The sequence below is a fragment of the Rhinatrema bivittatum genome, chromosome 2, assembly GCF_901001135.1.
Source record: "Rhinatrema bivittatum chromosome 2, aRhiBiv1.1, whole genome shotgun sequence".
Taxonomy (NCBI): Eukaryota; Metazoa; Chordata; class Amphibia; order Gymnophiona; family Rhinatrematidae; genus Rhinatrema; species Rhinatrema bivittatum.
In genome coordinates this window covers 422,794,653-422,821,933 of record NC_042616.1, presented here as the reverse complement: position 1 = coordinate 422,821,933, position 27,281 = coordinate 422,794,653, and the positions used below count along the sequence as shown (strand labels likewise).

The 27,281-nt window shown below is 48.1% G+C and overlaps 1 protein-coding gene across 1 annotated transcript in view; it reads right to left on the bottom strand.

Moving 5' to 3' along the window:
- Nucleotides 1-27,281, bottom strand: part of TNRC6B (trinucleotide repeat containing adaptor 6B) — an 877,462-nt gene that overhangs the window by 828,467 nt on the left and 21,714 nt on the right. The window contains exon 3 of the mRNA XM_029590231.1: nt 13,332-13,420. Coding sequence (XP_029446091.1) covers nt 13,332-13,376 — 45 coding nt within the window. The 5' untranslated portion in view covers nt 13,377-13,420. The remainder of the gene's footprint in view (nt 1-13,331; nt 13,421-27,281) is intronic.

The window sequence follows — 27,281 nt, the reverse complement described above, 5'->3', positions numbered from 1 at the left end:
GGTTCCAAGAACCTGAGCGATATGACGGATTATGAGGAGTTTGTTGACGCGTAACTCGGGTCTTCCGCTGATTTCTGGCAGTATATCTAGCTGAGGAATAGAAGGACCTCGAAGTCCTCGGACGATCTTCAGGGAGTTTGTAAACAGCATTCTCGTTGAGGGACTTAATAATTTGGTCCAGATCCTCACCGAAAAGGAATCGTCCCTTAAAGGGAAGAGACCCTAGTCGCGTCTTAGAAGAGGCATCCGCTGACCAGTTCCTAAGCCATAGGAGACGCCGAGCCGAAACTGCCGCCACCATGGAGCGCGCAAGGACTCTGAGGAGGTCATAAAAGGCATCTGCCCCATAGGCTAGGACGGCCTCCAGTCGGTCCGCCTGTTGGCCTTCCACTTCAGGCAATACCTGCGAAGTGAGAAGTTGTTGTACCCATCTTAGACCTGCTCTCTGAGCCAAGGCGCTACAAATAGCTGCCTGCATCCCCAATGCTGAAACCTCAAAAATTCTCTTGAGGTACACTTCTAGTTTTCTATCCTGAGAGTCTTTCAAGGCGGTTCCACCCGTGACAGGGATGGTGGTATGTTTTGTAACCGCCGAAACCGCCGAATCCACTGCAGGAACTTTTAGGATATCCAGAAAATCTTGTGGAAGGGGATAGAGCTTCTCCATAGCTCTGCTGACCCTGAGGGTCGCCTCAGGGGTATCCCACTCCCGGGAAATGAGCTGGAGAAAAGAAGGATGAGTAGGAAAAGCCTTAGCCAGGGGCCGAAGCCCCGCTAATAGAGGATCTCCCTTTTTGACATTAGGATCTGTACCGACCGGTTCCGGAGGAGGGTCGATGTCCATTTCTTTCAAAATGTGAGGAATGAGATCCTCCAATTCTTCAGGCTGAAATATGCGGAGAACCCTCGGGTCATCTCCTTCCATAGGAGCTGCTAAGGTGGGATCATCCCCCGAAGGGGTCCCACCTTGATCGACGAGGGGTCTAGGAGGCAGAAAATTGCTCTTGGAGGGTTCAGGATTGCTTCCCGAAGGTTGAGCTGTAGATTGAGAGGAAGGACCCCCCAGAGGAGCTGACAGACGTACCAACTTGGGGGGCGTGGGTGCCGGGAGATCCAGCGGTGCATTTTGGAATTGCAGAAAAGCTTTGTGCATTAAAACAATAAATTCAGGGGAAAAAGAAGATAGTCCCCCAGTAGAGACCCCTGGGGGTTCCCCCTCCCGGTGTCCAGTCTCTAATTTGTACAAAGATGTTCTTGGAAGCGGCGCTGAGGTAAAGGAGAGGTCCTCCTCAGAAATTTCCGCCTCAGAGTTGGATTCCAAAATGGCCGCCGTTCCCGCGCTCAGCGGGAACGGGGCTTGCCGCTTCCTTGCTGAGCGGTCTGAAATGCCGCTAACGTCCCCCGCTGGAGGGCTGGCTTCCCCTTTGGAAAGGCAGCCTGAGCACTTCCCCTCAGAAGGCAGGTTTTCTTCCTGCTGGCCACAGGAAACGCAAGCCACGGGACGCGGCATTTGACCCGGTGAGGGGAAAAAGAAATTGACTGCAAGCGCAGCAAAAAACTCCCTTGCGCAAGAGCCTGTGCTCAAAAGCCAGCTGTCTCTGCAAACCCGACGAAAACCACAGAGGAATAGTCCCTCTTGGTAGCTGGCGGCCCCGGGGAATTGAAACGTCGCGGGGCCGCGGGTAAGCAGTAACGTTCGTTGAGTGGTGGGGGGGGGAGGGGCTGGCGCCACCAGCGTACACCCCAATGAAAACTGTGAAATAAAAAATTAAGAAAAATGCCTTCCTGGGGAAAAAATAAAACACACTTACCCCAGTTCTAATACCCCAGAGAGGGAAAGAATATAAAGAAGAAGAGAAGGCCGGCCTGTCAGCAAGCTCCGGTGAAAGAATTTTTTTTTTTTTTTTTACCAGAGTACTAACCGTGCAAATAAAGCTTCTCTAAATTTAAAAAACACTCTTTACTTGATCCCTAAAACTTTAAAAGAAAGGAGCCTAGAGAAAAAGACTAAGCTACCACAGTGGGGAACTCTGGGTTCCCTGCTCTCATCTGCTGGAGTCAGAACGATACTGAAGTTAGAGACCAGGGTGATGAGGTCATACAGAACCTCTCCCAAAATTCTGTTCTGACTCCATCTGCTGGACAGGGGACATAACCCACAGTCTGGACTGATCCTGGTACGAACAGGGAATTAAGGGATGAGCTAAGGGTGGGTTGGGAAATACAAACAGTCTAACTTCAGTTAGTCAGCCTGAGTGACTCACTGCTCTCTTGATTAACAAATGTTGGTCCCTATTCAAACCCAATCACACTACCTCAACACCTTTCCAAGGTGAGTAACTGAGCTGAACTATTCAACTTTTTTTACTTAGGTATACACTGCTCCTAGCTTATTTCTAGCTTCTGGCTACTTTTTGGGTTGGTTTTTATTTTTGTGGTTTTTTTTTTTTCAATACAAACACTCAGTTAGTATTAAATACAAACACTCAGTTCTTTAAAAGTCTGGAGAACACTCAGTTCTGCAGACTTTTAAAAATAAACACACTACCTACTGCTACCTTATTGACTGACTATTTAAAAATACAAACTGTCAAACTTGTTTATTCACTGCCTTTCTGACTATTAAAGGCACAAACACACTAAATAATATTCCCAAATAGTTAACTTTGCCCCAATACTTTTAAAAAAGACAATGTCCCAAGCAAAAACTTACTGATTCCTTTCAGCCACAGCAAGGTGATCCTCTCCTCTCAGTGTTCCCACTTGGTGAAGACTCGTGGGGCAGATGCTAGGCTGAAAGGTAATACTTGATATTGGAAGTGTTTTGGGCCTACTAGAACCGCAGGAATCTGCGATGTGACGGAGTAATAGAAATGTGTTTGTAGGCGTCCTGGAGGTCTAGAGAGCAAAGCCAGTCTTCCCTTTGGAGAAGGGGAAGAAGAGAACCCAAGGTCACCATGTTGAACTTTTCTCTTTGAAGGTATTTGTTTAAGGTGTGAAGGTCCAATATTGGGCCTAGTTGAGATGATAACCTTGAGTGATTATGGTAAAAACCCACTGATCTGAGGTGATTGTGTGCCGGATGTTGAATTGGCACAATCGTCCTTCCACTGGTACATGCATCAGTGGAGGCTGCATGCTGCTCTCTAGGTGTGGAACAAGTGAAGGGTTCGATGGACATGGGAAGTACACCATACCTTAAACCTGTTCCTCTTGTAACGATAAGGCTGCCTTGTGGAAGGCTTTCGTGAAGCTACTAGGACACGGGAAACCGGCTCTGAAAGGCTAAGAGGTTGAAATATTAACCTTTTCGGTTAGGGTAAGTAGGTGGCCCTGAGGTACATCGAGTGGGAAAGGGCTTCCGCCCATATCTGTGCAGCTTCCTGACACAGAAGGTAGGAGCCTGTTCCCCTTGCTTGTCGATGTACCAAATGGCCACCTGGTTGTCTGTTTGAATCAGGATGACCTGGTTGGAAAGGTGATGCTGAAAAGCCCTGAGAGCATATCTGATTGCATGAAGCTCCAGGAAATGTATTTGGTGTTTGGCTTCCTCTGGAGACCAAATGCCCTGAGTCTGCAGGTTTGCAACATGTGCACCCCAGCCGAGGTTGGAGGCATCTGTTGTCAAAGTTATTTGAGGTTCTGGAGCCTGAAGCAGATTGGATTGGTTTATCCACCAAGCCAGCGATAAGCGGAGCTGGTTGGTGATGTGGACAATGGTGGACATTGGCTGAAAAGACTGAATCCACTGCAATTTTAGAGTCCACTGCATTACTCTCATGGCCAGGCGGGCCATGGGAGTGACATGCACCGAGGAAGCCATATGACCCAGTAAGATCAGAAAGTGACATGCAGTTGAGTGTTGTCGAGACTGCAGTTGTTGGGCCAGAGAGTTGAGAGTGAAAGCTCAATCCTGAGGTAGGAAGGCTTTCGCTTTTAGAGTGTCCAAGTCCAAGGTCAACATGTTGAACTTTTCTCTTTGAAGGTATTTGTTTAAGGTGCGAAGGTCCAATATTGGGCGAACACTACCTGACTTTTTTGGTATCAGGAAATACCTGGAATAGAAACCCTGCCCCTGTTGGGAGAGGAGCACTGGTTCTATTGCTCGGGACTGGAGGAGGAAGGAGACTTCCTGCTCTAGGAGCGATGAGTGGTCGGATGTTCCCCACGTCAGCTGAGGTGGGGAATCCGGTGGAACAGAAAGAAAGCTGAGGTGGTAACCTTGGGTTATTACAGCGAGTACCCACTGATCTGTGGTGATTGTGTGCCATGGTTTGGAGAAGTGGCACAACCGGCCTCCGACAGGAATAGTCGGAAGTGGAGGCTGGGTACTGCTCTCTAGGAAGGAGTCAAAAGCCAGACGCTGGACCTGGCTGGGAGGCTGGCTGTGACTTCTGTACTCGAGGTTGCTTGGATTGGCCTTTTTGGTAAGGCTTAGAAGCTCGAGCCCTGGACACCGGGGGAATAGAATCTCCTTTGCCAGTAGAATTGTCTCTTGGAGTCTCTTCTAAAAGAACGTTTGGAAGAGGAAGAGAGATCAGAAGGCAGTAGGGAGAGCTGGCGCAGAGTCTCTTGGTGGTCCTTTAGCTGCATCACTGCTTCTTGAATCTTTTCTCCGAAAAGATTATCCCCAGCACAGGACAAGTCAGCTAACCTGTCCTGTACTTCTGGTCTGAGGTCTGAAGACTTTAGCCAGGCCCATCTCCTTGCACTAAATTCCTGCCGCCAAAACTCTGGAGGCGGTGTCGAAGATGTCATATGCCGAACGTACTTCATGTTTGGCAGCATCTAGACCCTTTTGTGCTAGGGCATGAAGTTGGTCCTGGAATTGCAGAGGTAAGGCTTCAGCAAATTCCTGAATCTTCGTAAAGAGGGCCCTATTACACTGAGTCATGTACAATTGATAGGAAGAAATGCGAGAGATGAGCATTGACCCATGAAATACTCATCTTCCAAACGCATCCAGAAATTTCTGTTCCTTTCCTGGGGGAATGGAAGAGAGGAGTTTGGAGCGTCATGCCCTCTTCTGGGCTGACTCCACTACTACTGAATGATGATCTAGTTGAGCTCTCTGGAAGCCAGTGGCTGGCTGAACTAAATAAGTGGCATCTGCTTTACGGTTAACAGGTGCCACAGAGCCAGGGTGCTCCCAATTTCTCTTTAAAAGGTCCAAAAGGATGTCATGAATAGGGATAGACATGATTTCCTTAAGAGCATTGAGAAATTGGAGAAGTTCTAACATCTGATGCCTAGAGTCCTCTTCAGTCTGAAGCTGGAATGGAACTATTTCAGACATTTCTTTAACAAAGTTGATAAAGGACAAGTCCTCTGGAGGAGAACGCTTTCTTTCATCAGGAGGAGAGGGCTGTGAAGGCACATCGTCTGAATCCTAGGACGAATCATCAGTCCAGGGATTGTATGGCTCATCACCAGCTCCCATATGTTCATCAGAAGGGAGTAACTGTGTTATTCCGGAAGGTCCAGGCCTAGGCATCGATGGCTTTGGAAGTGGGACCGAAGACATCAATGGAGGCACCGATGGAATCGGTGACATTGATGGATGTGTCAGTGGTAGCACTTCGGAGGGCGGAATGGAGATCGGTGATTCTTCTTCCGATGACAAGGGTATCAGTGAGGAAGGATATCAGTGAGGAAGGAATCGGGGCAATCGGTTCTCTCGGATGCACCGGTGGAAGGGCACTGATTAACTTGTCCATTCTTACCAATAGCGATGCAAGCGCCATGGGTATTGGATCGGTGGCCAGCTCGGGAACCGGCACAGACATCGATGGAGGTTTGAACGCCTGGAGTGCTTTTCCGATGGCCTCTTGGATCAACCGATCCAATTCCTCACGGAAACCTGGGGCATGGATACCCAGTTCTGGAGTAGGAGGCAGCACTGGCATAGCCGGAGGGTCCACCGGTGAAGGTGGAATCGCGGATCCCAGCACCTGTCAAGGTGGGGGAACACCTCGGTGACCCAGAGACAGAAGAGGATGGGGCCTTTTCTGTTCGGGACTTCTTTGTCAGTGGCTCAGACGACGTCGATGCCGAGGGCTTGCCTGTATCAGTGGCCTGAGCTTTACGGTGGCGGTGTTGATGTTTTTCTCAATGTTCCCCTCGGTCTTTCTTCTGAGGAGGAACAGAGGGGGTCGACACCCGCGGAGTCGTCGAAGCCGGTCGGGCAGCAGTGGTTTCCCGGTGCTGGCGCGAAGTAGACGGTACTGGTTCGGACGACGTCGAAGCTGCCAATGACATTGGAGTTTGGCAAAGAGAAGTCCCATCTTCTCCAGCCTAGCCTTGCAACCCTTTGGTGTCATTTGGGCACATTTGGTGAAAGTAAGGACATCATGGTCGGACCCCAAACACATCACACAGACCGTGTGAGGGTCAGTGATGGACATCGTTCGAGTGCAGTCAGGGCACAGACGGAAACCCGACGCCATGGCCTCGACAAAATTTAGCCGCGGTGCGGTCGATGGCCAATAGTCCGCAAGAGAAAAACTCGACGGGAATCGACCGCAAGCAGGTAAAAAACTTACCGTTTGACCGAGGAGCAAAGATATCGATAAGGGGACCCCTGTGGGGTAAACTGTTTTTGAATTTTTTGAAGACGTTCCTGAGGAAAAATTCCTGTCAGGAATCTCTGGAGAGCTCCTTAACCCGCGTGGCTACTACTGAGCGGAAAAAAGAAGACTAAAGGGGGACTCCTGCTGGCTGCAGGGTTGGTGCTATACTGGGCATGCCCAGTAGGTGCCAGTCAAAGTTCTGGAAACTTTGACAAAAGTGTTCAGTGATTAGGCTCCACCCTGATGATGTCACCTATATGTGAGGACTACCATCCTGCTTGTCCTGTGAGAATATTTGTTCCTCCAGGTTTTCAGGGTTAGATTCAATATAAGGAAGGTAAAAAGCTTTTATCACCACAGGTTTTATCTCTTCCGGTATTTTCAATATCTGAGTTAGATACAACCTAAACAAATTAACCATGGATATATTTCTCAAGACTGGGAAATTTAAGAATCTTAAATTGTGTGACCTCAGGTTATTCTCATTTCTCTCAAGTCTTTTATCCACCTCTGTCTCCTTCTGTATTAAATTATCTTGTATTCTTTCTACATCTTGCAGCCGTCTCTCCACCAACTCAAATTTTGAACTTTGTTGACTCAGTCCATTTGCATTCTGAAGTACTTGATTTTAGTGTCAATAACTTCTTTAGTGAGTGCATTTATTGATTTTTCCAATGATTGGCACGCAATCCAAATTAGTAGAAAGTGACACTTCTGAAGAAGACTGCAATATTCTTTCCAGCTTTAGAGTTTTCCGACCCTCTCCTTCTCCTCCCTTTGCTACACCGGCACCATTACCCAGGCTAGACAAACCCAGCATTTCGACATTCCTCGGTCCCTCACCTCCAGTTCCCCGGAGGGGCTGTACCTTTGTCGATTTCTCCTCGATGGTAAGTCCTACAGGTGTTGAACTCCCCCAGACCGCTCCTGTCCCTCCTCGAGATTCACCCGACAAGTCAGTGGTCTCCAGCTGTCTTCTTTCCTCGTCTCGACCTGGTGGTGCCGGTCTGATAGGAGATCCGGGGCTTAAAGATGTATCAATGGTCTGGGGCGACGGCTCATGCTCCCTTCCCATCCCTTCTGCGACCTGCTCACTCGGCGTTAATGATGGTGCCGCCACGAAAAAGCTCCCTATGCAGGGTTGTGTCGTTTCCAAGGGGGTAGAAGAACTTTCTCCTCCCCGTACCCCTTTATGTTTCATGTGCGGCATTAGAAGAACTTTAAACAGAGGAAAAAATCGGGAGCTTCTCGTCAGCGTGGCTTCTCAGTCGGCCATCTTAGGGGCGTCTCCCTTCCGTGCGAATTTTTGAGGACAACATCGTGGAGCGATAGGTCTTTCATCATAAATCATCTAGGTATCAGTTGTCCTTATGTGGGGGCACGCTGGTGTGCAGGCAGGATTTCTTCGCTTTCTGCACAGCTGACTCAACTACTATAGACGTGTGTGGTAATTGAACCGTGGAATATACTGTTGAGTGTCTCATACGAAATTTTAAATCCATTTTGCGGGAGGCAGGTAGGTTAGAGAAGGGAGACTCCCATGTCCAATGAGGCACTGTGTCTAGAACTGAGTGTGGTGGAAGCGCTGTTGGTTCAGGAGGGATGTGAAAAATTTTTAAGATCCCTAGTACCTCTGATCTAGGGTCTGGGACCTTTCCTGTCTTCACCTTCAGGAGGATGCCCACCTTCTCGATTAATTTTGCATATGAAAGGTCCTCGGGCGGTGAATAAGGTTCTGGAGGTCCTTCTGGTAGGTCTGACGGCATGCCCATGGAGGATCCTGGGGAAGAAGGTGTAGAAATAGGCGAGTCCGGGCTTTGGGACTCTGGATAGGCCGGGGATGTTGGATCAATTAGGCCCCGGAATTGGGCCGGCGGAGCAGCAGGAGGTGAATCTGGTGAGGAGGGGGCTGGAGACACCATTCCTGAGACCTTTGATATGGAGCATGGCTTGAGAGCTGAGGCTTCTGGTTTTGGGAGGCTGGAAGCTAAGTGGTCTGGGTCGTAGAGGCCGTGCTGCTCTCAAGGTGTCCTTCTGGGCCATTCGCCCACCTTGGTTGGTCGGTGGTGTAATGGAGGAAGGCCTGAGCCTTTTTATCAGTGGCTCCTGCAGTTCAGATGACAGGCTCTTCCTTCTAGAAACTGAGGACATCCCTGAATAGACTGCGCCTAAGCCCTCTGATGAGCTTCTAGATGGGGGAAGAACTGAGGAGGCTCGGAATATCAGTGGCCCCTGTGCTGCAGGGCTCCATTGTAGGGATCGGCGATTTTCCAGATGGCGAATGCAAGGAATCCATGTGTGAATGCGCCGAGTCTCTGGAATGCGTCGAGTGGTTCAAGCAATGCGTCATATGGTCGGAGTATGCCGACCGTTTAGAGTGCTTCAGGAGCTTCGAATGCACCCTGTGCATTGAGTGCACTGTGTGCTTCCGGCGCATTTGGGGTGCGTCGAGTGGTTATGTTGGCATCACAAGATGGGTTGTGCGCTGGATTCTTTCTCCTTGGCCTGGGAGGACTTGTCCAGGCCTCCCCCTTTCAATGCAAGTCTGCTTGAACTGATCTTTTTGGACGCATCTCCTGACGCTGATGTAGTGGGCACTTCAGGGGAGCTAAGATCGAGGCAGCACTCTGTACCTGGGATTTGCGATGAGGTCCCAGGGAGGACACCCTCTTTGATTTTGATTTTTGCCTGACCTTGCCCGGACGGGGCGAAGAGAAGGTGTAGCGATCCGGTGTTGGGGCATAAGATCCTTTTTCAGCTCGGAGGCGAGCGATTTTTTTAGCACACTTTCAGCCAGGGGGGACGTTCAACGACAGTCCTGACAAGAGGACTGGTCGTGGTCTGGCCCCAGACATAGGTAACAATAGTTAAGTCCGTCCGAGAGGTACATAACTTTCCCACACTGGCAGTATTTAAAGCCAGAGGGTTTAGGTGCCATAATGGCAGTAAAAATTGAAGAAAATTGAAGAAAATCTTAAAAAGTCTAACGCTGAGGAGAAACTCCGCATGCAGAAAAAACGACTGAGGAGAAGGGGGTTCTGATTCGCGCGGGAAGGGAACCGCGCAGCTGCATAGAGTTAAAACTCTGTGAATTTTCCTAAGGAAGCTCCGCCTAGAGGTCGCTGTGGATGTCTCCCATATAGCATGGCTAGTTCAGCCTGCTATCGATGGGAAAACCATCTTGAACTTTTTTATTTTCTTAGAAACCTCTTCAAGGCCCTTAGGTCTATGATGGGATGAAGTCTTGTTATCTTTGAAATCAGGAAGTACCTGGAATAGAATCCCCACCCTGTTTGCCCTGGTGGTACAGGCTTGATCGCTCTGGCCATTAAGAGGGAGGAGAGCTCCGCTAATAAAACAGGCACGGAGGGCAATTCAGTGGGACACCCCATAGGTTCAACTGGTATCCCTGAAGGCAATGGACAGAATCCACTGGTCAGAGATTATACTGGGCTACTGGTTCGCAAAGAACCACAGCCTTCCCCCAACTGGAGGGCCCATCATCCCGAGTACAGGCAACTGGCGTATGCTCCCTACAACCCAGTCAAAATCCCGTTCCCGGAGTTGACTGAGGAGCCGGCTGGGGTTTAGGGGCTCTCTGCTGCTTAGAATTGGCGAAAGAAAGACTTCCTTGGCCCCAGTCTCGCCAGCCTCCTAGAAGAAGGGTATGGATCCAGAGTACTGGCAGAGAGTTGTTGGAGGGTTTCATTGTGGTCCCTAAGGTGGGCCACAGCGTTACTCATCTCTGTAAAGATTCTCTCCAGTACACAGCACATCAATGAGTCGTTCCTGTTCTTCTGATCAGAGATCCAAGACCTGCAGCCATGCCATTCTGCAGGCTGATGATTCCCGCTGCAGAGAATCTTGATGCCATCTCGAAATCATCATGGGTCGCACGGACCTCATGTTTTCCGCACTCCAAGCCCTTATGTGGCAGCAACATGAGGGTGTCCTGCTGCTATTGAGGCAGCTGCTCGGCCACCTTCTGCACCTGCTTCCATATGTCCCATGAGTGCCAGCTCATGTAGAGCTGGTAGGCAGCAAAGCGGGCAATGTGCATGGCACCTTGAAACACCTTCCTCCCAAGAACGTCTACTGCTCTATGGTCCTTCCCTGGAGGCACTGAAGAATGAGTTCAAGTGCGCTTGGCCCTCGAGGGCAGATTCGTCCACCACCAATTGGTAGGGCAGCCGATGCTTATCGAATCCGGCAGCCTTCTGGACAAAGTAGACCCCATCTGCCTTCTAACTGACAAGAAACACTGTGAGGGAATGTTCCCAAACCCTCGGCAGCAAGTCCAAAAGGATCTCATGTACCGAGACCACCATGATTTCCTTAGGAGGCTCCACAAACTGGAGGATTTCAAGCATTTTGTGCCTAGCATCCTCCTCTGTCAATAACTGAAACAGGATGGTTTCCACCATTACCCTCACAAAACCTGTGAAGGTTAAGTCCTCAGGCAAAGGCTTCCTTCGCTCCTCTGGAGGAGAAGGTTCTGAAGGAAGACCCCCCAGAGCAGGACTCCAAAGCATCATCCCCCTCAGGGTTTCCTCATCCTCACTGTAAGCCACAGGGGATGGGTCCCTAGATGCTTGGTCTTCGTCCAGAGCTGCAGGCACCAGTAGAACTGAACGAGGGGGAGGGGGGAGCGGCACGCCTCGGGTCTCTGCTAGCCTCAGTGGAGCTTCCACCTCAGAAGAACCAGCAATGACCACTGTATCAGTAGGGGGATGCCTCAGTGTCCTGGTACAGTTCACAAATCTCACGTGGATCTGTGATGGACATGGTCCTCAGGCACTGGGGGCATTGTCAAAAACCCGACATGGCCATGATGGAGGAAACAAAAGGGGCACAAACCGAAAGCAATGGCAGCAGGTTGGCGATGGCCAGTAGGCACTGATGCACTACCACCACAGGGAATCGACCGCATAAGAAAACTTACCCGAATCGCCAAAAACCCTGACTAGGAGACGCTACAGGAGGGCACCAAGAGGGACCCAGGGATGGAATAACGAGGAAAAACCATGAAAAACACAAGAAAAACCAAAGTTTTCCATAAGGCCAAAAACAGCCAAAGTGAGCTCACTCACAATGAGAGTCTTAAGCTCTGTGGAAAAAGAGAATGGAGAGGGACACTGCATGGATCTGTGGTATAGGGCATGCTGGGCATACTCAGGGTGCTTAGTCAAAGTTCTAGAAACTTTGACGTAAATTTTCCGTATCAGGGCTCCATCTGATGACATCACCCATATGAGGACTACCATCCTGCTTGTCCTCAAAGAATAGAAAGTATGGGTGTGTAAGGGGGAGAGGGCAGGTACAGGACTGTTTGGTGTGCGTAAAGTGGGGGGTATCTGGGAGAATAGATATGTGGGTTGTAAGTGTGTCTTTGGGTTGGTAGGGGGTTGTATGGGTGGGAAGTGTTTGTGTGTCTATGGGGATTGTGAAATATGTTATTTTTGGGGTATGAGTGGATAGTAGGTGTGGCTGTGAGACTGTGAGTGAATGTATGGAGGCACTATATATAAGTTAGATGAGCATGGAGGGGTTCTGTGGGGTTTGGGTGTGTATGCATATATGAGGGGGATGCAGGTAGGTTTATGTACGTATCAGAGCGTGTTGGGGAGTAGATATATGTTGGGTAGGTTTCTGATATTATGTGATAGGGTTGCATATGTAAGAGATGTTGTGGGGTATGGGTTTTTTTGGGGGATCTGTGTGCGCGTAGGTGGCAAGTGTGGTTGCAGCAAGTATATGTGGGATGAATGAATTGAAAAGCTATCATTTATTTTCCCTGTCTATATGGTAGGTTTTAAGTGTGGATAGGTGTGGGTATGTTGTATGCGAGGTGAATGGGAGTGATGTGGGAAGTGACAGGGGTGTACTTTGAAGCACATTTTTATGTCATCATTTCCCAGCTGCTTCAGTTATTTTCCCTATATCTCTCTACATGTGTTGCTCTGTGGCAAAATGCTGAAAGGGGGGGTGGGTGTTTGAAATGGCACATTGCCGGTTCTCTGAAAATACTACTCTGATGTTTATTGGTTTTCAAACTCATTCAAGATATTTATATTTTCTCCCTACATGCCAAATTTAGTGAATTTTCATCCCTTCTATAGACAGTTATTGTACCTATAGACAAACAACAGATTTTTTTTTTACATAGTTCTTCTCATTGTTTCATATGTTGGAAACCATAAAAAAAGGAAATAGTGAGGAGCAGAAGACAAAATCAAAATATCAAATGCCAAAAAAAAAAATGAAAATAAAAACATCTCATCAAATCAACTATTTAAAACATATCCCATAATATCTAATCGGGTAGATTAAAGGGCTTTTATATAAATGAGGCTACAAGTTCATGTATAAAATCATCCTTGTGATCACAACATTGGGAATGGATGGATGGATAAGATAGTTAGATAGGGGCTTGGGGGATAGCCTTACAATTGAGTACATTTACCATTTTTGCCAATATTCCCTCACAGTATGGTAAGCAATATGGTCAATGATGATCCTACATAGCGGCATTTAAGGCCAATTTATACACACCATCTCTAACCTTGTTTGTATGAAGGCTCTTTAATCTATCTGCCCTAGATTAGTGCAGATAGGGAAATACAGTAGATAAGGTAAGACAACAAAAAATAAGTATTCCTTGTGTTTCTGAATATGTTTCATTTGCTATTCTGGTATAACTTTTTAAAGGGTTTTAATAGTTATTTGAATGAATTTAACCATAAAATAAAGAACTTCACCTACCTTGGGACTGCTTTCTTCAAATATCTCACCCTCATCCGTCTGCATGAGAAAGTACTCTGTGCAAAACTGCAGAAACGTACAAATACTGCCTGAAAGATACAAGGATAAACATTCATGACAGAAGAAAAGAGTAAAACACACACCCACAAGAGCAAGTTTGCTTACCGTAAACTGTGTTTTCCATAGATAGCAGATGAATTAGCTATGCTGTCTGGGTACGTCCTCCGTGCCACTAGGTGGCGGAACTCTCAAAGTCTAAGTCTTTTAGCCGTAGGCTCCCACCCTGCTATATCCCGTAGGATTACCTCGGGCTCCTCAGTCAGTATCAAAGCGTTAGTTAGGTATGCTAGAACTGTCCGGGGAGGCGGGCGGGTCAGCATGGCTAATTCATCTGCTATGCTCTTTTCACATAGATAAGCAGCATGAATTAGCCATGCTGTCTGGGAGACCCAGGCTGACGTATTGAGCAGGTAATGTGTATTAATGAAAAATTTTTTTTTGCTCAATACGATGAAAACAAAGCGGACAGTTCCTATGAAGGCTGTAATTACATGGAATCTGTGCTCTTCTGAAGGATAGTCCGCCCCACTAGGGCATCATTCGCCGTTTATCTAAACAATAGTGGGATGTGAAGGTGTGAAGCGATGACCATGTCTCCGCTTTATGTATGTCTATGATAGGATCTTGATGTAGACAGGCGATCGAGGCTGCTATGGCATGCACCTGATGTGCCTTAGGTGATTCAGATAAAGTTTGCGACCTTTGCTGATAACAAAACTGTATACAGTTCGATATCCATATGGATAAAGTTCTTTTCGTCACAGGACGCCCTGGAGCGTTTGGATTAAAAGACAGAAGAGTTGTGAAGGTCGGTCAGGTGAAAGCGTGCGTCTTTTGTAGTACGCTAGTGCACATTTGCAATCTAAAGTGTGTAATTTTTTCTCATTAGCGTTAGCATGAGGTTTAGGATGAAATATGGGTAAGGTGATGGTCTGGTTGATGTGGAAACTGGAGATCACCTTTGGTAGAAATTTAGGGTGAGTTTGTAAGGCCACCTTGGCATGGTGAAATTGTAGATACGGAGGGTAGTGAACTAATGCTTGCAATTCACTAACTCGTCCTGCAGAAATTAAAGCAATCAGAAAGAGTACCTTTCAAGAGAGGTAACGAAGGTGGCAAGTGTCCAAAGGTTGAAATGGTGATAGCATCAGCTGTTCAAGAACTATGTTAATGTCCCACTGTACTGGTGGTTTGTGTACAGGTGGACGTAGGTGTAATACGCCCTTCATAAACCTGGATACCAAGGTATGGCATGAAATAGGTTCTCCACCTATAGGGGTAGGTAAGCGGCTATAGCACTTACGTGAACTCGTAGCGAGGACGAAGCTAGTCCTTTGTTGTAGAGGAGATGGAGATGTGAAAGAAGCAGTTGTTATTGATCTGCTCCCCAGAGGGGAGGAGTTAGCAATCTGGTATCGATCTGGCTGCTGGATACTCCTGTAGAAGGAGGAGCTAGCATCTGTTATGGATAACCCCGCCAGGAGGGCGAAGTTAGCAATACATACATATGGCTTGGCTCCTTCAGAGGGGAGGTGTTAGCAATCTGTTGTAGATCACTCCTCGAGAAGATAGGGGTAGCAATCTGTTAGTGATGTGATCGCCAGGGAGGCGGAGTTAGTCTTCTGTAGAATGCTGTTTCCCCAAGGAGAGGAGCTAGCGATATGTAATACTCCATAGGCGGAGTTAGCGATCTGTTTTGGGATGGTTCCCACAGAGTGGCAGTTGGTATGATACCACTCTAGTAGTGTAAGGAATAAACAATTAGTAGAAATGGTGAATCCTTGGACCGATGGCAGATGACAGCGCCCCCAGGCGGAGATCCTGAGAAGGACCACCGGCTAGGCTGGAGTATTGAGACAAACAGGCAGGGCTGAAGTCCCTCAGATACTGGAATTGCAATCTCTGGGTTGCTAAGCTATAGAGAGAGACTATAGATAGTGAGTAGACAGGGTATGCTGGATACATAACCAGTAGTAGATGATACACTCACAATTGTAGATATCTGTAATGGCCTCTTATGCAACAGAGAGTCTTCAGTATATTCAGGAACAGGTTCCTATAGGCAGTCTGAAATAAGAACTCACAATAGCTGTGTATGAGATGGCTTCTGGAATAGAAGAGAGTCTTGGAAGGATTTAGGAACATAGGCTCTTGTGGAGCGAGTACCGGTTCCTATCTGCAATAATAACTCACGATCTCTGTACCTGCGATAACGTCTTAGACAGAAGGGAGTCTTCAGAGATTAGGAGCATGGGCTCTCGTGGAGTGAGTACCGGTTCCTATCTGTAATAGAACTCACAGTGTTCACGTCTGCGATCGCTTCCAGGCAGTAAGGAGTCTTCTAAGCATTTAGGGACGTAGGCCCTCGAGGAGTGAGTACCGGATCCCATCTTAGCAATCTGAAATCAAGAAGAGAGAGAGCTGGGCCCCCAAGGAGCGGGTACCCCTAGGTAAGTTTGTAGAGGCAGAACAGCGGAGAAAGAATTCCCCTTGTTAACTCGATTCGTTGTTGCCAGCAAAGACCTTTTAAGTTGGAAGCGGATGACGTCACTACGGGGGGACGCCCCTGAGGTTCGCGCCCTTGCTGGTACAAAGCGCCCTTACGTCATCAGGAACATGGCGGATCCGCAGCGTCAAGCCAGCCCGGGGATTCCGGGGCGAAGAGGCAAGGAGAAGCAACTGTCCGTCAAACCCGAAGGGAGTCACCACAAAGGTAGGGAGGGTGGAGCGAGGGCGAGAACAGGCACGAACGCAACAGACATTCAGGTGGGCCAGGCAACGGGTCAATGCGTAGTGATGTACACCAGGAAGTGTAGCGTGACCACTTTCCTTGATAATTTAGTCTGGGTGATAGTTTTCGATGACAATAGTATGTCCTGAAGGGCAGGAGAAATGTTCAAATGTTGGTAAGAGATCCTTTCAATCCCCACGCCTGAGATGTAGTGAGGGGTGAAGAGGATGTAGTAATGTTCCTTCGTCCTGGTTGAGAAGGTTCAGACTGTTATCCAGGGGAATCGGGTTGCGGATTGAGAGTCGTAGCAGGTAACTGTACGATGGTTGCCATGGTCAGGCTGGCGCAAGTAGGATGAAATCCGCTTGGCTTCCGATGCATCTCTGGATTGTGTGAGAGATGGGTGGTATCGGGGGAAAAACAGAGCAGGTCGTGCGACCAATAGATGAGAAAGATGTCTGGAGTGCGTCTTAGAGGGCTTGGGTAAACTGAGCAGAAGGTTTCTAGTTTCATGTTGTTCTGTGTTGCAAACAGAGCAACTGTGGGAAGACCCCATAGTGCCAAAAGATCCTGAATTACTTCTGGATCTAACTCCAATTCGTGTGGACGAAAAGTGTGCTGAGTTTGTATGCTCTGGAGTTGTGTATCCGTGGCAGGTAGATTACCTGTAGTGCAATGGATCATTGATGAGGCCATTCCAATATTTATACTGCCTCCTTGCAGAAGTTCCATGAACTGGAGACTTCTGATGTGTTGATATAGAATATGGTCACTTGGTTTTCTGTGTGCACCCTGCCCATCTGTCCTTGTAAGGCGCTTTCGAAGGCTTGGAGGGCGTCAATCTCCGTTCTGAGCGTCAAAGGCGATATGAAGTGCCGTTTGTACGAGGTCCATTGTTTGTAACGTTTCCAGATGAGCTGCATCTGTGGTTAGTATCACCTGATATCGAAGGGGTCTCAGTGGGGAACCCATGGAAAGTGTTAGTGGGAGCAACCACCATTGTAGGTCCCGCTTCATGCTGTTGGGTAAGGAAACAGGTGTGGACAGTGACTGCAGATATTGAGTCCATTGTAGTTTGAGGTCCTATTACAGGTGGCCATGTGAAGGGGTGTGTGTGTGTGGGGAAGAACTATAGAAATGGTAGTCGCCATATGTCCCAGTATAGCAAGGACTTGCTGAGCTGGCACTTTTGAACTGTGAAGCAGAGTTGTAAACAGTATGGAGAGAGCTAGTGCTGTCGGGTGAGGTAGGAAAGCCTTGTCATGAATCGTATCGACATAGGCACGTATGAATTGTAAAGTTAGAGTTGGTTCCAGGTTTGATACGTCATAATTGATCATAAGACCTGGGTTGTGTAGGCAAGAGATTGTCTGTAGAAGATTCTGCCACAGTAGTATTGGTTTGGATGCTAGTAGGAGCAATTGTTTAGAGAAGGAGATATTTGCACCCCTGACGAGGAAGGTGCGCCCACGCCCTATCATGCAATTGGTGAGGACCCTGGGTTCTGAAAACCAAGCCAAATGGAAGAAGCTCGTACTGGAAGTTGGGTGTCTGTCTGGAACAAAGGTAATACTAGGAACTGGTGCATTGGAATGTGAGAATATGTATGGTTCAATTCCACTGGGTTTGTGGAGGTTGAGGATCCGAAGTATGCCGTGGGTGGGCAGGCTTACTAGCTTGCTGCCTCGATGGGCGAGAAGAGAATGCTTAGAAGTGGAGGAAGGCTTGAAGGTTTTTTGTTTTTTTTTAATTATTCTCGGTAGTTTGCAAGGCTAGCAAGCAATAGGAATCCAAGACAGCCACTGGAATTGATCTCCGAAGAAATTGTTTGGTGGACCTGGAAAATGTTCCACAGTCGTAAAATATTGTCAAATATGGTGCGAGAACTGACCCATAGAAGGTGGCTGCCAGTAGTTGCTGAAGGCTTAAGAGACTTAACTACAGAAACAAAAAAATGGAGTTTAGGAAGTGCTTCCATGTTCGTGAGGTGAAGGTACTGAAGCAAGGCTTGATAGGAAAACGTGATTCCTAGAGCCCGTTGAGTAGTATGAAATGCGATGCAAATTCTGGTGGATAGCATCGGGGTTATGAGCCGTTCCCAAGAAGACTTTACCCCTTGTGTTTCTGTTTGTAGGAATTCGTTTTTGTTTTTTATTATTTTATTTTTTTTGTCCAGTGAGTTATGCTCAGTGGTGCATTGGGATGGTCGACCCAATGAATCCGTTGAAAACTGTATGTGATGAGAGAATAATTGGAGAATCCCAGAAGGGACATGTAACTCCTACATGGAGAATAGTGTTTGGGTCACTTGAGGTTTGAACCTGTGGCTCTAGGAGTTTCAGGCTGGAAACCTGTAGCTAAGCTACAGAGGCTGCTACCTTTTCAGGGATATTTCCATAATGCTGTGCAATGGGAGTTGCAGGTCAGCAGGAAACCTTTAATTGTACAATGTCCGCAGTTGCGCATGGAAGTGGAATGCAGGTGGTATGTACAATGGTCATCGCCCGACCTGTTACATGCATAGGTGGTATACATGGTGAATGACTAACTGCGCTTCAGTATGGTCATCCCTGTCAGTATAAAGATAATTAATTAATTTTTAAAAATGTATTTTTTTTAATGCCTAGTGGTAGGCTTCAAATTAGTTGGAGGGTTCATTTTGCCTTTTTTTTTTTTTTTTTTTACACATTTTGGTCTGAGGAGGCTTAATGAGCAAAATTGTGTGCGCCGCTTTGTAGCCATAGTGATGTCTTTGCATGGGTGGTGCTCCCATCAACGCTCTGGCCCAGTCTGTAATGTTACAGTAAACGGGGGAGAGAATATCATCTACTCCGTCGCTAGTACGGGGCATGTCGCTTTCCTGTTGGGTGCAGACGGATGACCTCCCACAGGGGAGGACTAAGTTACATCAGTTGTAGATAAGGAAATGGCGAGAAGGGTAGAGAGCATGCGGAGCTGGAGCTTCTCACTTATTAGGAGTGTTAACAGCTGGAGATAAAATCTCCATTCTGAAGTTCAGCTTCTATTTTTTTTTTTTTTTATTGTATGTTGCCTCACTGCAGGGCAGACAGTTTCACTGCGTCGGTGTCATGGCGCAGGCGCCCAGTAGACGTAGACGCTGTGCTGGCTCCATGCACACGCACCCATGCGCCGGCTACACAGCACACGCGCTGGTGCTTTGGTCAACGGCACACGCGCGATGCGCTGGCTCCTCGGCACGCCTCGAGTCAGCACTGGCTCCACGGTGCCTCTCGACGTCTTCGGAGGCAGTAAATGCGCCGGCTTCTCAAGTGCATCAGACTCCTGCAATTTAAGCAGGCCTGTCGATGCAGAGCTGGACACGCCGGTTCTACAGCTCTTCCACGAATTTTTTTTTTTTTTTTTTTTTAAATGAGAGGTAGTCTTCAGCGCAGAGGCAAGGCCGGGGTTTCCAGTGTGCCAAGTCTATAGTTTGGCGCTCCTTCCTCCAGCAGCCTGGTAAGTGGAGCAACGGCTGCAGACAAGAAAAACCGCCACTCCCCCCAGTCTCCACTCGGTACCAGCCCGGGAGACCCGGGGGGGTAACCGAGGAGATGACTAGTCCAGCAGTTCGTTGGAAGTGGGGGAGGGGGTAGTGCTCCGAGATAAGCAATCTTGTACGGGCATCTCGAGGAGGAAATTTTTTTTTTTCCTTAAGAAAAGCAAGTTTGCTTACCATAAAAGGTGTTTCCGTAGATAGCAGGATGAATTAGCCATGCTGTCATGGGAACTGTCCATCAGGGCCCAGGAGGCGGAGCTTTGTAGTAGATACAGAGCTTTGCTCTGTGTGGCTGTGCGTGCCTTCCCGCGCAGAAAAACAGTCTCTCCTCAGTCTGTGATGTAGCAGTTGGTGAAAAACTTGCTGACTATCCAGGGAGGTGGGTGGGTCAGCATGGCTAATTCATCCTGCTATCTACATAAACACCGTTTACAGTAAGCAAACTTGCTTTTTCCCCTTGATAGCAGGGCTGAATTAGCCATGCTGTCATGGGAGTCCTAAGCTCCCGATCACGCAATTACAGCACTTCATACAAAGACTCTCTTTGTCCTGTTTTCTTCCTCTTTTTTTTTTTTTGGCGTGATCCAAAGCGTGGATAGTCAGGTGGAGATCAGGAAGATATTGTGTGTAAAACCACCTTCCCGAGGTTGGCATCCTGCGACGCCTGTTGATCCAGGCAGTAGTGGGACGTGAATGTATGTAATGAAGACCACGATGCCGCTTTGCAAATGTCTACTGGTGGTAATTATGCAAGATGAGCCAGTGAGGTGGACATTGCCCATACCTGGTGCGCCTTTGGGTGAGAAGGTAAGCTGAGGTTCTTCTTATGGTGACAAAACTGAATGCATTGGGCAATCCAGCTGGATATAGTCTGTTTGGCTACTGGGAGCCCCAGCGCGTTCGGATTGAAGGAGACGAACAATTGCGATACACGGGTCTCTGACTGTGTGCATTGCTTGTAATACGCCAGCGCCCTTTTGCATTCCAAAGTGTGCAACAAACGTTCTCTATCGTTCTAATGCAGTTTGGGAAAGAACGCTGGTAATTCAATGGATTGGTTCAAATGGAATTGCGTGATTACTTTCGGTAGGAAGGATGGATGAGTCCGCAGTACTACTTTGTTATGAAAGAACTGCAGATATGGAGAGTAGTGTACTAACGCCTGTAGTTCACTCACTCTGCGGGCTGATGTCAGCACGATTAGAAACACCACTTTCCAGGTTAGGTATTTGATATGACCTTCTTCCATTGGTTCAAATGGTGCCACCATTAATTGTTCCAGCACCAAGTTGACATTCCATGGAATCGGAGGCTTTGCAATGGGAGGTCTGAGATGCATGAGGCCTTTCAGAAACCTTGAGATAAACAGATGAGCCGAAATGGGATGTCCATTGTATGGTCTGTGGTAAGCGGTTATGGCACTGAGGTGTACTCTGATTGACGAGGTGGTGAGGCCCGCCTGATACAAGGTGTGCAGGTAATCCAATAATTTTTCCGGCAAGCAATCCAAGGGAGGTATCCCTTCTGAGGAACACCACTTCATACAACGCTTCCATTTGAAACTGTAGTTTCTACGTGTAGAGGGTTTCCTTGATGCTAGAAGGATGGTTTGCGCTGAGTGTGATATACCTTGTTCCTTCCATAAGCACCATTCAATCTCCACGCCGTTAGGTGTAAGGAGGTGTGCATGGAATGTACCAGGGCTCCTCCGTTTTGCCTGAGAAGGTCCTCCCTGTTTGGCAGTATCAGGGATCCGCTACTGATAGATGAAGTAGATGAGTGTACCACGGTTGACATGGCCACGCAGGTGCGATCAAGATCAGTTGTGCTGCATCTTGTATGCACTTTTGTATGGTACGTGTTATGAGAGGAATTGGAGGGAATGCACACATGAGGGGTTCCGTCCATGGTAGGAGGAATGCATCCAGAGCTATCCGAGTGTCGCTGGCCCACACTGAGCAAAAACGCAGAAGTTTCGTGTTGAATTCCGTGGCAAAGAGGTCTATGGTCGGAACTCCCCACTGCTGGAACAACCCGGCCGCTACCTGTTGGTGAAGGGTCCATTCGTGCAGATGAAATATTCGGCTGAGGCGGTCGGCTTGAGTGTTTACTGCTCCAGGCAGGTACGTAGCCTGCAGACATATGGAGTGTCGGGCCACATGTTCCAGGATTTACAGTGTTTCCTTGCAAAGGGACCAGGAACCGGACCCGCCTTGTTTGTTGATTTAGTACATCGCGACTTGGTTGTCGGTGTAGACCATCACCCTGTGGCCTCTTAAGTGCGGAAGGAATGTCTGTAGGGCGTTGTTTATCACCCTGAGTTCCAACAGGTTGATTTGTAGGACTTGTTCTTGTGGCGACCACCTGCCTTGTGTTTGTAGGTGGTCTAGATGTGCCACCCAGCCCTTCCGGAAAGCATCTGTGGTAAGGACAGTATTGTGTTGAGGAGTGGAGAATAACGCTCCCGTCCGTAAATGTGTCCCTCGGAGCCACCACTGAATATCGCGTAGCATTGCCTGTGTGAATTTCACCCGGGTTGAGAGTGGTTGTATGTGTTGCTTCCATTGTCTTGAGTCCCCATTGCAGGCGACGCATGTGGAGTCATGTGTTGGGAACTGTGTAAATGGCCACCGCCATGTGCCCCAGGACGGTTAATATCTGTCTCGCGGATGGTGTCCTGATTAGGCTTGTGGCTCGGAAGAGTCGGCACATATCTAGCCTCCTCTCTCTGGGTAGGAACGCCCTGGCTCTGATGGTGTTGAGAGCCGCTCCGATGAACTGAATAGACTGCATTGGAATGAGAATGGATTTCTGATAATTGATGAGGATCCCCAAACCATGCAGGCACTGCATTGTCTGATGCAGGTCGTTGCAGAGAATCTGGGGTTCGGAGGCCACAATCAGCCAATCATCCAAGTAGGGAAAAATCGTTATGCCCCGTTGACGAAGGTGGGCCACCACCACTGCCATACACTTGGTGAAGACTCTGGGGGCTGCTGAGAATCCAAAGGGGAGAACCCGATACTGGTAATGTCGATTCTGAAACTGGAACAACAGGTATTGCCGTGACGACGGGTGCATTGGAATATGCATATAGGCACATCCAATCCCCGGGTTGCAGAAGTGGAAGGATTGTTTTCAGGGATACCATCTTGAATTTCTCCTTGACCAAGTGTTTGTTCAATTCTCTGAGGTCCAATATAGGCCTCACACCCCCTGATTTCTTGGGAATTAGGAAATATGGTGAGTAGAATCCCTTGTCACGAGTCCGAGTTGGTATTTGCCCGATCGCTCGCTGTTGGAAGATGGATGTGATTTCCTGTTGTAACTGTAGCTGCCGGCCCCGGGCGGCAATAAGTGTGGTAGATTGGGTTTGACCTTGAAGTGTAATTGGTATCCCTGTCTCACTATCTCCAGAACCCATTGATCCGTTGTGATGGCTTCCCAGTACGGTAGGCATAATAAAATCCTGCCCAGCGGGTGTGGTGGCAGCGATGATGGCAGTGGCCCTAAAAAGAGGGCGTCGACTTTGCAGCTACCTGCGGTTGTTGAGGGGTTTGTCTTTGGGGTCTCGGTCTCCCTCGTCTAGGGAGAGGAGTTTGTGATGCTGTCCTCTGTGGGGGGGTTGTATGGAGCCGGCCGGCTCTGTTGGTACGGGCAAAAGGGTCACCGAGTATAGGACTGTCTACGGGTAGGTACGTAGACCCACCACGGAGGAAACGATGGGTTGTGGGTCAAATATTGGACCGCTACCGCCCGGTCCTTAAGGTTGGCCACCGTCTCCTGAAACTTATCCCCGAAAAGATTGTCCCCCTTACAAGGAATATTTGCCAGCCGTTCGTGCAGTTCTTCCCGAATGGCACTGCAGAAGCCAGACCATTCTGCAGGTGGCAATAGCTGATGCTGAAGTGTGTGCCGACGATTCGAACCCCTCATACACTGTCCGGAGGAGGTGCCGAATCCCTTCTTCTAGGTTTTGAATTGGCAGGTGTATTGCCTCTGGTGCCGCGTCGAAGTCGGGTAGCGCCCCTTTCAAGGTCTGCAAACTTTCGTAGAGGTACTGCACCAGATAAAATTGGTGCTGGCTGATTCGAGCCGAAAGCATTGAAGACTGGTACGCCTTCTTCGTCCAAGAGGCGCTGTTCCTTTCCCGGCGGTGCAGAGCCATGTAATTTGGATCTCTTGGCACGTTGCATCGCTGATTCCATGACCAGTGACGAGTGTGGAAGTTGAGGCAAAGAATAAAACTGGGATTTTTGCATGCGGAATTTCAAATCTAATTTCCGGGATACCGGTGAGGGGACTCCCACATTTTCTCCAGGACGGAGTCAAGCACCTTGTGCGACGGAAATGCTGTATGTTCCGCCGGAACATCAAAATTCTTTAGGATTCCCAGTGTTTCTGCCCGTGGATCTGGTACCTTCTGTACCTCTAAATTGAGAAGGGTTCCCATCTTATCCATAAATTTTGGGTACAAGAGATCCTCTGGCGGCAAGTATGGTTCTGCCGCGTCCCCTGGGGGATCGGAAGGGTATCCCATGGATGACGCCGGAGATGATGGCGGTGACTCTGGATCCCTTACCGGGGGTGACTGCACCCTTCTCGGTGGGTGGGAGAGGAGCCCGTGGGGGAGAGACCTTTGGGAGTCTCTGCAAATGATGTGCTCGGTTCTGGCTCCGGTTCCCCTTGAGGGGAGGGAGGAGTGCTTTCCTTAGAAGACGGTGAAAGATGGAAAGTGGAGTTGAGGACTTCAAAGAAACCCACTAAGGCGGTGGATAGCTGAGAAAAGGCTTCCTTCGTCTGTGGGGGCATTTTCGGCTTCTGGTCTGCGCCACTGGCAGGTGGTGCCAGGGGCGTCATTCCCAACTCCAATCTATGCTTCTTTGGAACCGGTTGATCTACAGCCGAGTCATCCGTGCCATGATCAGAGCCCGTGATGGAACCGGCGATCTGCCCACCAGGGAGGATGAAGATGAGGACATAAGATGGACATACTCCTCCTCCGAGTGCATCGAGGATTTGCCATATCCCCCACTCCTAGGGGACCCTGACCTGTTGGACACCCTAGGACTAGGGTGCTCTAGCCTCGGGGAGGCTTCGGCCGATGTACCTGGTCTCGCGTGAGGCCGGTGTTTCGGTTTCCCTTGCCTCTTTTGCTTCTCCGTCCTCCCCCAACTGTGCGAGGCAGGTGGGGACGCGTATTGGCTCTTTAGCGGTGAATCCGGCGAGGTTGACCCCGTCCCGATGTTCTGCGCCGTCTGTGAAGGGCGCGTCGGATGGTCTCCACCTGAAAACTTCTGCTTATGTGTCGCATGCTTCGAGCTTTTCGGCTTCGGCGCCAACACCTGCGCTGCAGGGTTCAATCCCGGGCCTTTCGACGCTCCTTGCGTCAATATCGGCGCAGAGTGCACCAACCTCCGTGCTTCCAGCGTCGTTTGGGGCGGCCGCCCCCCCCCTTTTTTTTTTTTTTATTAATTTATTTATAGAATTTTAACCATCCATACAGGTACATTCAAGGAAAAATACAAGGAGTTTTGCAGTTTCCTAGTTTCACACTTATAACATATTTAAGGAAACAAAAAAAGATAAACTATTATGGGTTAAACTAAGCAAACTGCAACATCTTCCCATGTAATATTAATGAAATGAAAGACAACTCCTATCCTGAGCAATCAAAAGAAATTAGAAAAACATATCTCTAACAGGAAATAATAGAAGTAGAGAAATTAGTGTTACTTATTTTCTCATACCGTAATCAAGATATTTCTTAACTTGGACTTGCCAAAGTTCTTGAGTTTAAATATGTTTGTAACTGATCAGGTTCAAAGTATACATTTTTAACCCCTTGCTTATTCACTATGCATTGGCAAGGGAACCTAAGACTAAACTTAGCTCCCACGCCCACTACTTCATTTCGCAATGAAAGAAATCTTTTTCTACGTTCCTGAGTAGAACGTGTAATATCTGGAAAAACCCATACGGATTGACCCAGAAAAGGTATCTTCCTATTGCGGAAAAAAGCTTTAAGTATCATTTCTCTATCTTGTGCAGATACACATTGTATAAACAGAGTTCCTCTCTTACTTATCTTTATTTCCATAGATGTTTCTAGGAATTGTGTTAAATCTAAATCTGGATCAGGCACATGATCATTTGATACAATTGAGACAATCTTAGTCATGTAAATTTTTGCCAATGTAGGCATCAACTCTTTAGGAATTTTTAACACTTCCATTAAGTACTTTTTAAACATTTCTAAGGGAGATACCTTTTCAAGTAAAGGGAAATTAAGTAAACGAAGATTTAAATATCTAATGGAATTTTCTATATTCTCCAATTTCCTTTGTTGTATCATATCAGACTTAATCAATTGTACTTGATTAGTTTGCAAAGTAGTGACTTTCTGCTCTAAGTGAGCTATATTTTGCTTATTTAAAGAAATACTAGATTCCATGGGGTGAATCTTCCCGTTCATACTAGAAGTAACATCCACTAGAGAAGATACCGATTTTTCTAATACCATTATTGCAGTCCATATAGAGTCCATTGTAACTTCAGTAGGCTTTGGAATAGCTGGGCGTAGTAAAGTAAACTCAGTTCGTTGGTTTTTCAAAAGATTTCTTGATTCCTCCAATGTTTCTTGATTCTCTCTAGGAGTAGAGGCTTTAACTGCAGGGGGGGATTAGTACTTCTTCCCCCTGCACTATACCCTCCGTGAACCCCACTGCTCTGGGTTCCGGGATGGACTCATTCGTGACAAGAGAATAAACTCTGTCACCTATTTGTCCTTCTGCTGTTATCAATACTTCTGAGGGAAACAGGGGGGGGGGGGGGTAGACGGAGCTCGGGGACTTAAGCTGACTTGTGTGTCCGGCGAACAATCCAGACGCTCCTCTGGATTGAATGCCAAGGACTGCCTCGGAGTCATAGTAACCACTACAGGAAGCATGAACCCTTCCATTGTAGGTTGCAGGATATCCAAGGTTTGGGTTCCAGCCTCAAACTCCCTAATCCTTGCTTTCCTTTTTGAATGTGGCATAAGTACTTAAATTTAGGAAATATTTTCAGGGCTCTTTTTCCAAAATCTCTAGATCTAATAGCTTATATTTTTAGGAGTTGCCAAGCGGGGGTGATCAGAGAGGGAAAGAGAAAGAGTTTTGTATAAAACAAAGTTTATACTCACAAAAGTCGAAATAATAGAGGAATAATTCTTTATGCCAAATCTCAAACAAAACCACTCGCCCCTTTGGCGCGCCGGCGGCAGCTGCGCACCACAGGAAGGGGCGGTTTTAAGACCTACCGTCCCCTTTCTGATGATGTCAGCGGCAGAGTCCGATCGGGCCGGGACGCATCCTCACCCTCCGTTCAATTCAGGAAACAGGTGCTGTAATTAGGCTCCTCTCCGGGATCTCTCTCCTCTCTCCTTCCCCCGCGGCCGCCCCTTTTTGCGTCGGTCTTCGGCGCATGCTTCGACTTGTGTGCCGATGCCAGCGTCTCCGGCACCCTGTGACTTGACTCTCTCACCTCCAGCGCCAGCAATGTCGACGCTTCCGATGCCTGGCCGACACTCTTCAGCACCAGCAGGTGCGCATCACCTCCGCCGGGCGTCGTAACTAACTTCGCTCCTCGGCCTTGCCACGGT